The following is a 14,402-nucleotide window of genomic DNA, read 5'->3' as shown; positions in this document are numbered from 1 at the left end:
ATAAATATTTTTATCTTTTAGATTATGTGTTATGTCTTCTCTGGATATCTCGGAGACATCTTCTCTGACATTTCACATTCTCTCTAAATTGGGGAACGAGTCTGACTTGCCGAGGTGCTCTGTCCCCCCCCCCCCAGGAGAACCAGAACCTGTTTGGCAGCAGTCTGGTGGCCCTGAAGGAGGAGGACATGGACCTGAGCCAGGCCCTCTGTCTCCCCGTCTCCGTCCCGGAGATCCTGCAGGCCAACCAGCACCAGCAGGTAGGTCTCACCTGGTCTCGTCTGCTCTCACCTGGTCCCACCTGGTCTGACGCCCGACCCAATACCTGCTCATCAATGCCGTGCATCTGTAACTCACGGTCTTAGTCTTAGTGTTGGAAAACTCGACGCCTTCTCGCCCCAGAACGGCAGTACCATTAAAGAGAATTATATTTTCTTAAATAAGCTTAGAAATAATGCAAAAAAAACAAAAAAACAGATATGAAATAGTAACTGACAAAGTATATCAGGTACATCTTACGATCTCTGCAGTAGATCTAGCCCCCCGGGAGAGTTGAGTTAGAGTTCACTACCGGGGTGGGTTGACCGGGTCTCTGACGGATGTGGTGGTGTACCAGGGTGGGTTGACCGGGTCTCTGACGGATGTGGTGGTGTACCAGGGTGGGTTGACCGGGTCTCTGACGGTGGTGTACCAGGGTGGGTTGACCGGGTCTCTGACGGTGGTGTACCAGGGTGGGTTGACCGGGTCTCTGACGGTGGTGTACCAGGGTGGGTTGGCCGGGTCTCTGACGGTGGTGGTGGTGTACCAGGGTGGGTTGGCCGGGTCTCTGACGGTGGTGGTGGTGTACCGGGGTGGGTTGACCGGGTCTCTGACGGATGTGGTGGTGTACCAGGGTGGGTTGGCCGGGTCTCTGACGGTGGTGTACCGGGGTGGGTTGACCGGGTCTCTGACGGTGGTGGTGGTGTACCGGGGTGGGTTGGCCGGGTCTCTTGACGGTGGTGGTGGTGGTGTACCGGGGTGGGTTGGCCGGGTCTCTTGACGGTGGTGGTGGTGTACCGGGGTGGGTTGACCGGGTCTCTTGACGGTGGTGCCGGTGTCTCCCGTAGGACGGCGTGCGGTTCTTCGTGGTTGACTGTAGACCGGCCGAGCAGTACAACGCCGGACACCTGTCCACCGCCTTCCACCTGGACTCTGACCTGGTCAGTTTCTCCATCCCTTCTCTCTCTCTCGCTCCCTCTCTCTCTCTCTCTCTCTCTCGGCCTCTCAAATAAATTCAAATTGAATGCAAAATAAGGTGCGCTCCACCTCATTCTCTCGCGCGCCGCTCCTCACAGATGCTGCGGAACCCGTCGGAGTTTGCGCTGTCGGTCAAGTCCCTGCTGGAGGCCCAGAAGCAGTCCCTGGAGTCGGGCTCGGTGGCCAGCGGGGAGCACCTCTGCTTCATGGGCAGCGGGCGCGAGGAGGAAGACATGTACATGAACATGGTGCTCGCTCACTTCCTGCAGGTCAGAGGGGCTGCTGCACGCGTGGCCCGTCGGTCATTCTTGAACTAAGCAACTCGACGTTAAAATCAAGCTCATTTGGGTAGATTGCTCCCACGTTTATGTCATGGTCGGCTATCTCCGGTCACCTCCTTCACTAATCAAACACCTTCTATTGCAGAAAAACAAGGAATACGTCAGCATCGCAAAAGGCGGATTCATGGGTGAGTGCGGTTAAAGATTAGATTTTTGTATGTATTTTCTATATATATTTTTTTTTTTAAGATACATTATTTTGTCTTAATTCTTTTTTACATAGGACTTTTTAGGACCCTAGCCTATATAAATATATTATTATATTATCCTGATAAAGCTATGCTTAACGTGTGTGTGTCTGTGTCTGTGTCTGTGTCTGTGTCTGTGTGTGGTGCAGCTCTACAGCAGCACCTGGTGGACATGAACATCGAGGGCCTGGACTCGTCCTACCTCCACTGGATCGTCAGCACCTCGGGGTCCCACAGCAGCCTCAGCTCAGCCGACGTGAGTCCCCCCCCCCCTGTGTCAAACAGCGGGAGGGCTTAAAGGGGTTTCCCTCACACTCTGCTGTTTGGTTTAAAACGGTACTTCTGCCATAAGCGGCCTGTGACATCAACTCAAAACAAACCGAGTTGTTGTTGTTGTTGTTGATGTTGTTGTTGTTGTTATTGTTGATGTTGCAGACCGCAACATGCATTATGTAATTGGACTCTCTTATATTACAAAAAAAGCTGAAAGATATAAAGGGTCACTATTTGACAACCAGGTGTGATGTTGATCAGCCGATTCAAACTATTTCAGAGTGTTGGTACAAACTGGTAGGCGGAAATACCTTCAGAAAATTGGCTTTATCAGCCAATTTTCAAAAGGCTGATAAAGGGGTATCAGCCTTGAATGCACACGATTTTGTCATGATATTCATCTTCTTGTCGCATAGCCATCACAAACTATTTTAAAACTGACCCTATGGTGCCATCACAAGTGGAAGTCTGCCTACCCAGTGTTAGGATGATCTGTCACGCATCTCTGTGAACACTCACAAGTGGAAAGCTTCTAATCAACAAGACACCTGGTGGTCCAAAAGGGGCCCAGACACCAGACCGACGGGGACAGACAGGTCACAGGTCATGATGATCCCCTTCTGGTCACACAGGGCGAGTCGCTGGGTGGCCCCGGAGACGCCAAGGGGGTCAAGTCTCTGGTCAACAAGATGACCTTTGCCCTGAAGTCCAAGTCAGTCAACGTCAAGGAGAAGATGATCAGCTTCATCGAGAACACCGCCACACCTGTGGACAGGTGAGCTTCCGCCTTACTCTCCATGAGCCTTAAAAAAAGGATCTAGATATTTACAATTTCATAACATTTATTTTTTCACTTTAAAACATGTTGTTTTAAAACAACACGTTGAAACATGTTTTAAAGTGGAGGACATCCTGTATCGTGTCTTTACAGGCTCTTCAACAATGCATCCACATTCTTAAATACATTTCTCCTTACAACACAAGACACAATAATAATAATAATAATAATACATTTAATTTAGAGGCGCCTTTCAAGACACCCAAGGTCACCTTACAGAGCATATAGTCATCATTCAAAACTATGTAAAACAGACTAGGAATAAAAGGAAAACAGAGGTTAAACATGAAGAATAATAATAATTAATAACACTCAAAGACGCCTAAAGTGAAGGGGGGACCTCACTAATCACCACGGTTACCATTGTCACCACCATGACAATGGCCATCATTAATAGCTATCGGGCATATTGTGCACATTATTTTACACAGTTAGAGCGACCCATGACCACAGTCCCTGACCAAACCATGTGCCTTATCCCACACTAGAATGTCTTTCACTCTGCCCTGGCCAGAGAAGGCTGTCCCTGATCGGTAAGAGTTGCCAAGCGTCGTGCTGTACTTTACTAGCATGTCCACCACTGGCTGTTGGGCCCCTCACAGGCCCTCAGGCCCCCCCCCCCCTCTGCATTACACAACCACAATTTCATAATCTTAAAGGGCCCCTATCGCTACCACTAGGTGCCAGGCTGAGAAGTCATTACAAGCCATTTCAAAATCTGTGCCCTTGTGACATCACATGTGAGAGACTGCTTCACCATTTGTGATGTCACAAATGGACATGATTTTTGTCCCTGTGGCGTCTAGTGGTAAAAACATGGGGGCCCTTTAATGACCTGTGCCACGGTGTCGCATGCTTGGTTCCAACATCTATCCTCACTCCTCACTCTCATAACAGGTTCACAGATGTGGATACTTGAAAACACGCAAGCCATCTCTGTCCTTATGCTTATACTAACCACTCTGAAATCCGGTAGTGACTTATCTACGGTAGAATTTACGCACGGTAGCTAGTGTTTGTTGTCGTCTTCCTCTTTCAAAACGTACATCATAACATCTGAGTTCAACTGGAGTTGTTGCCTGTTTTTTCACCGTCTGACCAAATGAGCTAGTTTGGGTCTAACTTTAACAATACCGCCGGTTGCCTGAAGGTTGAAGCAGATCTCTGCATTCCATCTCGTGATTCGTCATAATGGTGATAAGCCGGGCTTTCACAATGGACCACTGCACTCAGTCAATAAAGCCCTGGATATTGCACAATAACTTGCCATGCACCTCTTTGTGGTCTTAACAGTATACATGTTGTTTAAACCTTTTCTTTGTCTTTAACAGCTTTGTCTGGACATTGTAGCTGTCCGTCTCGCTTACGGGAATGAACCATGTTTTGGGTTTAAAGATTAACTTCTCACTAGTCTTGGGAGTTGTCTGCCTTACAAAGGTTCAACTCTTGTCAATTGTGTTTAGATTTAAAAAAAAAATGAATTTCTTACTTTTTTTAAAGAAAGCTACAAAAAAAGAGCTTTCTCTCTTTATTTATGCATTTGTCAGATTAATCTATAATCTATTCAAAAAAATCTATAATCATTTTCTAAGACTCAAAAAAGCATCTATAGAATTGCAGAATAGAATGATTAGCATGGTAGTATTTCTGGTGGTAACCTCAGCAAAGGTGTGTTTTGGCCTCCATCTAAGCATGTCTTTACCCCGTTAAGCCGTTATTGTACGTTCACACCAAAAGCTGTAAAAGATACAAAATCGCAGAATAGCTCAAACCGCAATGCTGTCCAAAATATTTACAGCTCACATCGCTCTTGCGATTTTACTTTTCCATTTTAAAGGAGCCGCGCTTTTTGCCCGCACGCTCGTTGTTGAGGTGCTGCTGCTGATGCCGAGCCACAAAAACACAAAAGTCATAAGTTTGGTCAATAGAAAAAGAATAATAAGCATAAATACATGGAACACTGAATAACTAATTAATGGAGCGATTGCTTATATGCTAGATAATAGCTTAGTTGATCGCTATCGTGTGTGTGTGTGTGTGTGTGTGTAGTATTTATTATGGAAAAGATACGCTCAACGGGAGCATTTGTGCCAGGCAGACACACGGCAAACGGACAAATTAGAAATAGATTGTTGTGCGGTATCTCCCTGCTTCTGAAATGCGCGCACATCTCCCCCCACCGCTCGTCCGCTGGTTTCCATCAGCATTCCACTGTGCGACCATCCCTGTTGCGTAATGCGGATTGCGTATGCCCTCTTACATTGTTGAAATCATATGCTGGATGCTTTATTCTTTCTGTGTGTTTTTTTGTTAATAATCAGGCTATAATAACACCACGTTGGCCATGCAATCGCCCACAAATACGATGCCCTGCAATAACCGCAATTATTCTCTCATGCACCATGATGAAGGAACGAATGTGTGGTAGGAACTAGGAACTAAAGTTCTCGCGTATGTTTATTGGGACCCACGCCGGCGAGAGACATCTACGTTCCGATTGGCTGGCGGTCATTTACAGCCGAAACGCTACTAGCTCATTTGCATAGAGTTGAGCTGTTTTCAACTCTCATTTACAGCTTTAAAGCTATCGCTCAAGCGTTTTATCGCTCCTATCGCTTTATCGCTCATGTCTAATAGAAAGTGAATGGGCGTTTATCGCTCAAAATGCTTTACAGCCTTTGGTGTGAACGCAGTTAGATCCACACAGCCAAGTCCAGTGTGTTGTTGTTCTTTTAAAGTTTTCACCAGTCAGCAGCAAAGCATACTTGCTCATGCTTGATGGTCCTACATGGCCGTCGGTGACATCACTGGCCTCCATGTTGACGGGATGAAGTCTTTGTATCCTTCCCACACAACAGGCACGTGAGCAGCAACGACCGGGTGGGTAAGCCCTACAGAGGAGTCAAACCTGTATTCAGCATCGGTGACGAGGAGGAGTACGATACAGGTGGGTCCTGATCACAACTCCTGCACTTTCGGATGGCATCGCAGCATTCTGGCAGAAGAGTTGAGGCATACTTCTATTTCTGGTCTTCATTGCTAACAATCGGCAAAGAAATTCTTCAAGATGATTGGTCTGTCTACCTACCTACCTACCCGGCAACCATCGGGCACTTTGCCCATGCCCTCATTGCCATGCCCTGAGTCTTCCACAATGCTAGGCAAACCTAATGCTAAAGCTAGGGATAAAAGCTGAAGAAATACCTAAAATACTTTCAATAACAAGGTAACTGTTTATTGAAACCATCAAGGATTGTTTCTCCAAATGCCTACCCTTCCTACATAGTCCCCCCCCTGGGAACCTTCTCATTTACTCTCGAGAGTATGCATACCCCCCCCCCCCCCCCCCCCCAGTTGGGAATCACTGATCCAAGTCATGGGTGTGTTTTGGGTGTTTTTGTTCTCCCTTCCAGACGAAATCGACATTTCGTCCACGTCGGATGACGACCGGAAGGAGATCATCAACCTCCAGACGTGGACCAACAAGCCCGACGTCAAGCACCACATCCCCTGTGACGAGGTGAAGGAGACTGGACACATGTTCCCCAGGTGGGTCCGGGGTCCTCGGCAACTCCTCCTGGACGTGTGTGTGTGTGTGTGTGTGTGTGTGTGTGTGTGTCAGAATTTGACGATCTGCGGGTTTGTGTTTTAAAATTCAAGGATCTGTGTGTTAGAATTTGGCCTGTGCTTGTGTGTCCAAAAATGAACTGTATTCCCCATGTGGCCCGCACCATCAGTCTAACCCCGCCACCATGTCCCTCCATCTCCCCCCTCCCAGCCACCTACTGGTGACGGCCACCCACATGTTCTGCCTGCGGGAGATCGCATCTCGTAAAGGCTTCGCCTACATCCAGTCCAGACAGGCCCTCAACTCGGTGGTGAAGATCACCTCAAAGAAGAAGCATCCGGAACTCATCACCTTCAAATTCGGCAACAACAACGCCGCCGCAGGCGTGGAAATCTCCGCAGTGGAGAGGTGCGTGAGGATGTTAGCTCTCCAGTCACGTGCTATGCTCGGTTACAGAGTTACACGAGGGACTTGTGTGCCCAAAGACCCTTAATCATTTGAGAATGTTGTTGTAGCTGGTTACTGGCGTGGTTGTCCAATTTTTTTTGTCACTTGGTGAATATTCGTCTGTGGTTTTGAAGGGTTAATCTTTAAGCCATATTGGTGTTTTCCATTAAAATAAACAGGCAGGAGGAATTTAACAACCTCAGTCAACAATACTATCTTTTGTGTACAATTACTTCATCTTGGATCAGTCAGGTCCACTCATTTCTGTTTGCGTTGCCATCGGCTCTGTGTTGCTAACGCTCTCCCCTTCCCCCTCAGGTATCTGATCCCCAACGCTGGCGACGCCACCAAGGTCATCAAGCAGCAGATCATGAAGGTCCTGGACGCCCTGGAGAGCTCCTAAGGAGGTCTGGACGCCAAGGTGTGGGAGGAGGGGGAGACTGCTGGCTCCTCCTGCTCCAGCTCCGTGGTTTCTGCCCACCCCCTCGGGACCGGCCCGTGGACAGGATGGACTGACCGGTTCCGCTGGTGTGCTGCCTGCTCTTCACAGACTGAGGACCTGTTTGGGGACGGGCTGTGCGTGTGTGTTTTGAAATACTTTACTAGGTGCTCCACGACCCGACCTTCCCACTTTACTTGCTCTTATTTAAAACTAAAGATTTATTTTCTTTTTGACATTGTGTTCATTAACAGAGCTCGTTTCAGATTCAGTTCAACGCAACCAAATCCCCTCCTGCCTTAAAACCCACTTGTTTCTCTAGTGACGGTTGAACCGGCTGGATGTGTGTCAGCTAATCATCAGCGTACCTAAAGGTCACTGCGTATCTTCTCGGTTTACCATTCAACACCAATCCTACTGTGGGTTTGGCTGGGCACAAATCCGGACACTCTGATTGATTACGTGTATTGACAACGGTATTGCTCTTCAGAGTTAGGTTGTTATCATTAAAGGAAGGAGGTTTCCTTTATAGGTCAGAGGTTATAGGAATTAACAAGTTGATCCGAAACAAGCATGATCCTGGATACAAACGGAAAACTCTAAAGATGCCCATCCCATAATAGCTGTGGTTGACCGACGGCGCTGGTCTTCTGCCACCTCAACTCTTTTTGATATTCTTGTTTTCAGCGCACAGCCTTAAATAAAGTCATTTAAGGGTGTTTATAAATATCTCATGTACATAGTGCGTGTAAACTACCGTAATATCTGAGCAGTAAAATAATTTTTGAACCATCTAATCAAGATTATTCAAGTCTGTTATTTAGCTGCAGTTTCTAGGACTAAGCAGTCTTTCACGGAGCAAATTTAATTTATTGTCAGCTTTTCAAACATGCAATTAACCACACTAGAACAGAACCTGTCCCCATCTCTGGACAACTTGAGTATTACCAAATGGAGGTCTGGTCATGTCACCGATTGAGCACCAACTATTTCGGTGCTTTAGTAGTTGCTGCCGAATTCCAGAACTGGATTAATTTTCCACTTGTGTGGGAGAAAGTCTTTAGCAAACGTTATGCTACCTTTGATTGTATTGTACCTGGCCCTCAGACATATGCTGTGTTGACTCACTGTGGAAGAATATAGCGTATAGATTTCTATATGCTGTTTATTAGTCAACTTATATATTCGGACATATGCTATAGTGTCCTTGAATTGTCATTGATTCTATATTTAAGTGTTTTCACACTTATTCTTTTCCAGAAAAGATAATTTGCTCGCGTTTCATCAACTTGGCCGTGTTGTTTGCTTTCACGATCTTGGTTAATTGTGAGTTGTAAGTAACATCTGCAAACAGAAAATATAGCTCAATATATAACTAGCATCATAAGTGTTGAATGACTGTTTTATCTAATTTGTTGCCATGAGGTGGCACGGAGGAGTTTCTGATGGAAAGATATTTCGTTCAATTTCTGATAAGTTAGATGGAAAAAAGCGGTGATTAAATGGTCTCCCATAACATAGCATTCTCGTGTAATCAATGCATCGTGTTGTAATTTGTTATGTGATTTGTTCAGTATTTACTTGAATATGCTTGACTGGTCGACGTCTTTGCGGTTGAGAACATTTCCCTTCCCCATCGTTTGAAAAAACATGGCGTCAGTCATCGCTCATCCAACGGCCGCTTAACCTTTGCATTCTCCTGTATATTTTGCACCTAACTTAACTGTTATTTTCTAATAAACTTTGTTTTTAATAAATTGATAGTTATTCAACAATGGGTATGAATACCTCATTTTAATTCATGAGTTACTACATGTACGTTTGTAATGCCATCATTAATTTACCTACACTAGGCTAACGTTACAGCAACCTAGCTTCTAGCGGGTCCAATCCCGTCCGTTATAGATTCCTTTCTTGCATATTATCTCACTGGCATGGGAAAATTGTAGTTTGATGAATTTACACAAATAAATCTGTAGTTAGCATCATTACCGATAGCATATTGGAAATGTGTGTTTGTATCTTTAGAGAATCACAATTCAACACATTTAAATATTGACATTTCTGTCAAGGTATTGAAAAAAATCACAGTAGGATCAAACTTTAGGTGGAGTCCAAACGTTGCTGTACACCTGGACATTGAGTTCATCTGGTGCTCATCCTCAGCATCATTGACGTCATAATTGTGTATCCTTGACGTTGTCCAGCGAGCGTTTCTCTTTGCGGAGCCCCGGGAGCTTCAGCGCTCCGTAACGGGGTTCACCGCGTAGAGATCGTCACGTTTCTGCACCGTCACTGGGATCTGCCGTCGGACTTCCGCCATATATTGCAAGTCTACAAACAGTTGAAAGATGTTGTTTATTTTTTGCTAGAACAAACAAAACTACTGAGGATCATTTGCTGACATCTCCAATGGAATATTATTTTTTGTTTCTCCATAAATTAGAAATGTATTCATTTTGGTTGACTGTTTTGATGTGACTCCCTCCGAAACGCGCTACATAACAACACAGTATAGATGTATACAATGTGTACGATCAATTGGGCTCCTCTGTTGAGGTTGTTAAACTATGGTAACTCACCAATATCAGCGTAGACCACCGCCTCCTCTGATCCAGTAGTAGAGATCACCTCTCCCCTTCAAAAAGATGAGGAGGCAGTGTGTGGTGAAGTGAATTGCTACGAGTAGGCCTAACGCATTAACGCGCATGGGGATGATAAACGGATGAACTTCCAGCCAATCACAACTATAACAGAATTCATTAGCGCTGATTCCTTCTCTTCTGATTTTCTGGAGGTTAATTGGTACACCTTACTCAATGAAAATAATTAGGGTTTTTAGGGTTAATAATTGCATTTGGGGGGGGTGTACTATTAGCACAAGGTTACACACCTTGTATCCTGGTGCCTGTATGTTAAAAAATACCCCTTATTATTCTCACACTGTTCATTTCTGCAAAACCAATTTCAGCGACTTTCGGCAAAGTCACCAAAAGCATATCAACCCTATTAAATATAACCCTATCCCTATTTTTTAATCATATCAATTCATTATACCCAAAGTGAAATATTTCAAGCCTTTATTTGTATTAATCATGATGATTAAACCAGTCTGGTTTAGCAGGCTTCAAGCATATTCGTAAAAAGTTGAGTGGAAGGAAAATATGTGGTAGAAAAAGGTGCACAAGCAACAGGGATAACCAATGCCCTGAGAGGATTGTCAAGCAAAGGCTACTAAAAAATGTGTGGGAGATTCACAAGGAGTGGATTGAGGCAAGGAGAAAAATAACTGATCTTTCGCTCAGTGGTCTGCCTCTCATTTAATTTGGAAATCAAGGTCAAAGAGTCTGGAGGAAGAATTGAGAGGCACAGAATACAAGTTGCTTGAAGGCCAGTGTGTAGTTTCCACAGTCAGTGATAGTTTGAGGAGCCATGTCTTCTGGTGTTTGTCCACAGTGTTTTATCAATTCCAAAGTCAACAGAGCACTTCATGCTTGACTTCTGCTCACAAGCTTTTTTAATGAGCTGTAAGCCATAATCATCAAGATTAATATAAATAAAGGCTTGAATTATTTCACTTTTAGTGTAAAAGAAAAAAATAATATATATATATATATATATATAGATGAGTTTCACATTTTAAGTTGAATTATTGAAATTATTTAACTTTTCCACTGTAGACCTGTAGACCTTTGCTGACCTGTACATGCATGTTTCTTACCAGGGGTTGACAACAGTGCTGTGGCCCCAAGCTACGTAGGAGGACGTCTCGTCTCTGGCAGGGGAGGCTGTGGCCACGTACAGCTGGTTGTCGAGTGCTCTACGAGACGCAGATATGCTTTTTCTTTTACGAAATCAAAAGCGGTCAAACTGGTTGTTCGTTGTGTTTGCCAATTCTATTGCAAGCATTATACGTGCATCCAAGGTAAACACAAGTAGAACATTCAAGTAGAAGTACAGCATGGGGCTCTAGGTTTAAACTGAGCATCTGAGGACTGGAAGAGAAATGCTATCGCTGCTTCTGCCCACGTTATGTACTTATGTAGCATCACTTGAATTCCGCAGAATTTAGAGACATCATTGAGCCGTCAGAGGTCAGGTACCTCGCTCAAGGGGTTAGTACCAAGAACATTCCGGCTGGGAGTTGACACCGCTCTTCAAAACTTGGCTGCCCTCCCCCTATTCCGGCCCTCCCTACCCCGGTTCAAGCTAGCACTTCAACTCATCCTCACTGGGGTTCGATCCGGCAAACTCCGGGTCTGCTGATTTGTCCTCAGTCAGGTGTGTGTAGTGACTGACCTGGCCCTCTGCAGCAGCTCCCAGTGGGCGGGGCCCGTGGTCATGTTGAAGGCCCCTGGGTACACCAGCAGCCCACAGCCTGCAGGACCCAGAACCACACCGCTGTCTTTGAATAGCCCTGGTCAAAATGTCCATACCTCTCTCATAACATTTACTATTTAGTCAATCATGCTTTTATCCAAAGCGACTCGCAGTGAATTAGGTTAATGTTATTGAGGAGCAGCCGGTAGGGGTTAGGGGCATCTTATCTTATAAACGTATCTCATAATCCATACCTCTCTCTTCACATTTACTATTTAGTAAATTATGCTTTTATCCAAAGCAACTTGCAGTAAATTATGATTAATGTTAATGAAGAGCAGAAGGTAGGGGTTAGGGGGCACTTAGCGCAATGATACCTGCAGGTAAGGCTGCGGACATATGGGATCGAACCCAATACCTTCAATGTCCATTTAAACGAACGGGCAGGGGGTTCACAGTTTGTCTGGGGTCCTTACCCATCTTGCTGTAGAGCTGGGCCAGTTCCGCAAACCTGATGTCATAACAGATGCCGACACCCACCTTACAGAATGCTGAGAGGGAGAGAGTGTGAGAGAAAACGAGAGAGAAGGAAAGAGAGAGAGAGACCTTAATGCTACAGGTCTACCCAGCAGTTGTGCTCACTGCCTCGTTTACATTAATTACATTCATTTGTGATTCTCTGACCACTGTGGCCACTCTGAATGGCCATTACAAACACATATTTACACCCCATCACTACAACATGGACCTCCAAGTCACGAGTCCAGTCCGGTCGATATTTAGTTAGGTTGAGTACGTGGTCTCGCAGGGGGGTAGCAGAGAGAGACTCACGTGTTTCAAAGACGGAGAAAGCGCTGCCTGGACTCAGCGTCTCAGACTCCTGGAAGCGGATCTTCCCCGGAACGTCAATGTCAAACAGGTGGATCTTAGCCGGAGAGGATCGGGAGGAATGAGAGACGCTCAGGGAGAATGGGAATGACATGCTTCAGTGTAATCTTGGAAAAAGGTTGTACCTTTCTGTGTGTCATCAACAGGGTGCCATCGGGACCGAACACGGGACAGGTGTTGTATAGCTTACCTCCGTCCTCCTCTGGAATGGATCCTAGTGAACAGCGGGTGCAAGTTAGACTCAAAAGATAGACTATTTTTTATTTTTTATTTTTAGTATTTTAGTTGATCCGAAGTGACTTACAAGCCTTTGGCTGAGAACAATTAAATTATACAATCAAAATAAAAGTTATAGAACCGCACAACCCAGTTTCAAGAACAACAACTAGACAAGAGTGCAGCGAAGCCAAGTTTCTTTTAGTTTTTCTTTACGCCAGTGCAAGCAGTCAATCTAGATATCACAAATCAAAGGGTTTGGGGAGCCACTGACCCACACGTACCTCCGATCAGATAGACCTCGTTCTCCTTGGCTGCTTCAGACAGCATCTTGGTGGACTCGCCGGGAATCTTCTCGGCATACTCCCGGAAGAAGCCAGTTCCGTACGGAGAGTTGAAGCATTCCTGAGGAGGTTAGATAACATAAGATCCAATTCATTTTGGACAAGCATTGATGATGTGGGTGCATCCTGGTTGCAGAAGACCTGCCTTGCTCATAGGATTACAGGAAGGCTGCTTGTTTAATTTAAGTGAGGTGGATGAAGGATGAGGGTATTAGGCTAATTAGCCAGCAGCCCATTGAGGTTAAGATTATTTTACTGGTTTATACAATGGTCACGAATGCAGTGATGTTTTAATGCTTGTAGTAGTTGTGTCTTTTTATTTCAACATTCGCAGATTAGGATCATCATACAGCTGCAATTAAAGTGGAAAATATGTCCAATCTGCGGTTATTACACTTCAGTTTCTTGATTGTATTCTGTAAAAAGTAGAAGGTAGTTATTTATCATGCACTTTTGTATCTGGCAACCAATCGTACAACATGACAATTATATTTGAATAATTGATCCGTCAACTAGCGATGGATGCATAATAATAACCATATATATATATAGTGTGTGCAACGCTGGACACATAATGTACATATCTGTACCACCACTCACCGGCAGAACCACCAGCTTGCTCCCCTGACCCGCAGCTTCTTTTATCAGACTCTTCGCCTTCGACAGGTTATCTCGCTTTACGTTCGTTACATGTAACTGGATCACGGCAAGCCGAAACTCTAGAAAAACACAGTTCCATGCTCAATTATTAACAAATGTCTTTGGAAACAAGTCAGTTCAGCGCCGTGTGTGGTAGCCGACATATCAATATCGTCAGCGCATTGGTCATTCAAAAAAATTGTTAAATTGTACTTGCATGGTGCATGCATACACATTGGTCAATTTGAAGAATTGTAAACATTGACAGATAAAACGCGTAGTGATTAACTTACTTGACATTGCTCTCGCCAAGGTGGACATGTACGCAGGATAATATTGAGTTCCCTCTACTGTAACTTTACTGAAGTCCAAGGAGCTTGGACTTCAGACTCAAACATAGAACTAAAAGTAGAAGGATTTCTGCAGGGAGCTCCTCTATGACAGACAGCGCTATGCAACAACAAGTTCCGGGTCCAATAGGAATATCAAAGTAAAAGTCTAAGCATATTTTAGTTACATTGCGTGCAGAGCTATTTAGAGCTATTTATTCACCAACAGTCTATTGTGCTGCAACTCCAATGCGTTTTTATTTGGAGCTGCTAACTTCTAGAAACGATTGAGAGACTCCACGATCCGCAGTTTGAAAAGAAATCCATTGTAGTGGA

General features: G+C 44.9%; 2 protein-coding genes across 3 annotated transcripts in view; one reads left to right on the top strand and one right to left on the bottom strand.

Annotated features, from left to right (window-relative positions):
* Positions 1 to 9,106, top strand: part of tbc1d23 (TBC1 domain family, member 23) — a 15,934-nt gene extending 6,828 nt beyond the window's left edge. Inside the window, exons 9-19 of one of the 2 annotated variants that reach the window (XM_060066210.1) lie at positions 138 to 260; positions 1,107 to 1,199; positions 1,335 to 1,505; positions 1,663 to 1,705; positions 1,915 to 2,021; positions 2,671 to 2,813; positions 3,365 to 3,409; positions 5,735 to 5,823; positions 6,290 to 6,425; positions 6,655 to 6,852; positions 7,210 to 9,106. In XM_060066210.1, coding sequence (XP_059922193.1) covers positions 138 to 260; positions 1,107 to 1,199; positions 1,335 to 1,505; positions 1,663 to 1,705; positions 1,915 to 2,021; positions 2,671 to 2,813; positions 3,365 to 3,409; positions 5,735 to 5,823; positions 6,290 to 6,425; positions 6,655 to 6,852; positions 7,210 to 7,294 — 1,233 coding nt within the window. In that variant the 3' untranslated portion in view covers positions 7,295 to 9,106. The remainder of the gene's footprint in view (positions 1 to 137; positions 261 to 1,106; positions 1,200 to 1,334; positions 1,506 to 1,662; positions 1,706 to 1,914; positions 2,022 to 2,670; positions 2,814 to 3,364; positions 3,410 to 5,734; positions 5,824 to 6,289; positions 6,426 to 6,654; positions 6,853 to 7,209) is intronic. The other variant, XM_060066211.1, reaches the window with a different exon arrangement.
* A 1-nt stretch (position 9,107) lies between these two features.
* nit2 (nitrilase family, member 2) lies at positions 9,108 to 14,214 on the bottom strand. Its single transcript, XM_060066215.1, has 10 exons — positions 14,031 to 14,214; positions 13,699 to 13,817; positions 13,039 to 13,159; positions 12,664 to 12,752; positions 12,482 to 12,575; positions 12,127 to 12,201; positions 11,630 to 11,708; positions 11,052 to 11,150; positions 9,913 to 9,968; positions 9,108 to 9,664 (listed from the first exon to the last, which is right to left on the bottom strand). Exons 1-10 carry the CDS (start codon positions 14,056 to 14,058, stop codon positions 9,570 to 9,572), a joined length of 855 nt encoding a protein of 284 aa, XP_059922198.1. The 5' UTR covers positions 14,059 to 14,214; the 3' UTR covers positions 9,108 to 9,569.
* Positions 14,215 to 14,402: the final 188 nt, after the last annotated feature.

The sequence above is a fragment of the Gadus macrocephalus genome, chromosome 12, assembly GCF_031168955.1.
Source record: "Gadus macrocephalus chromosome 12, ASM3116895v1".
NCBI classification, from domain to species: domain Eukaryota; kingdom Metazoa; phylum Chordata; class Actinopteri; order Gadiformes; family Gadidae; genus Gadus; species Gadus macrocephalus.
The sequence above is the reverse complement of the archived record's forward strand: the minus strand, read 5'-3'. Positions and strand labels throughout refer to the sequence as shown.

What these genes read in the sequence shown, in the direction of transcription:
- nit2 (XM_060066215.1), bottom strand. Translation starts at nt 14,058, where the DNA reads ATGTCCACCTTGGCGAGAGCAATGTCAA. An exon ending in AGCACTGTTGTCAACCCCTG is followed by an intron (nt 9,969 to 11,051) that starts GTAAGAAACATG and finishes ATCTTTTTGAAG; the next exon opens with GGGAGAGGTGATCTCTACTA. An exon ending in GGTGGTCTACGCTGATATTG is followed by an intron (nt 9,665 to 9,912) that starts GTGAGTTACCAT and finishes AACTGTTTGTAG; the next exon opens with ACTTGCAATATATGGCGGAA.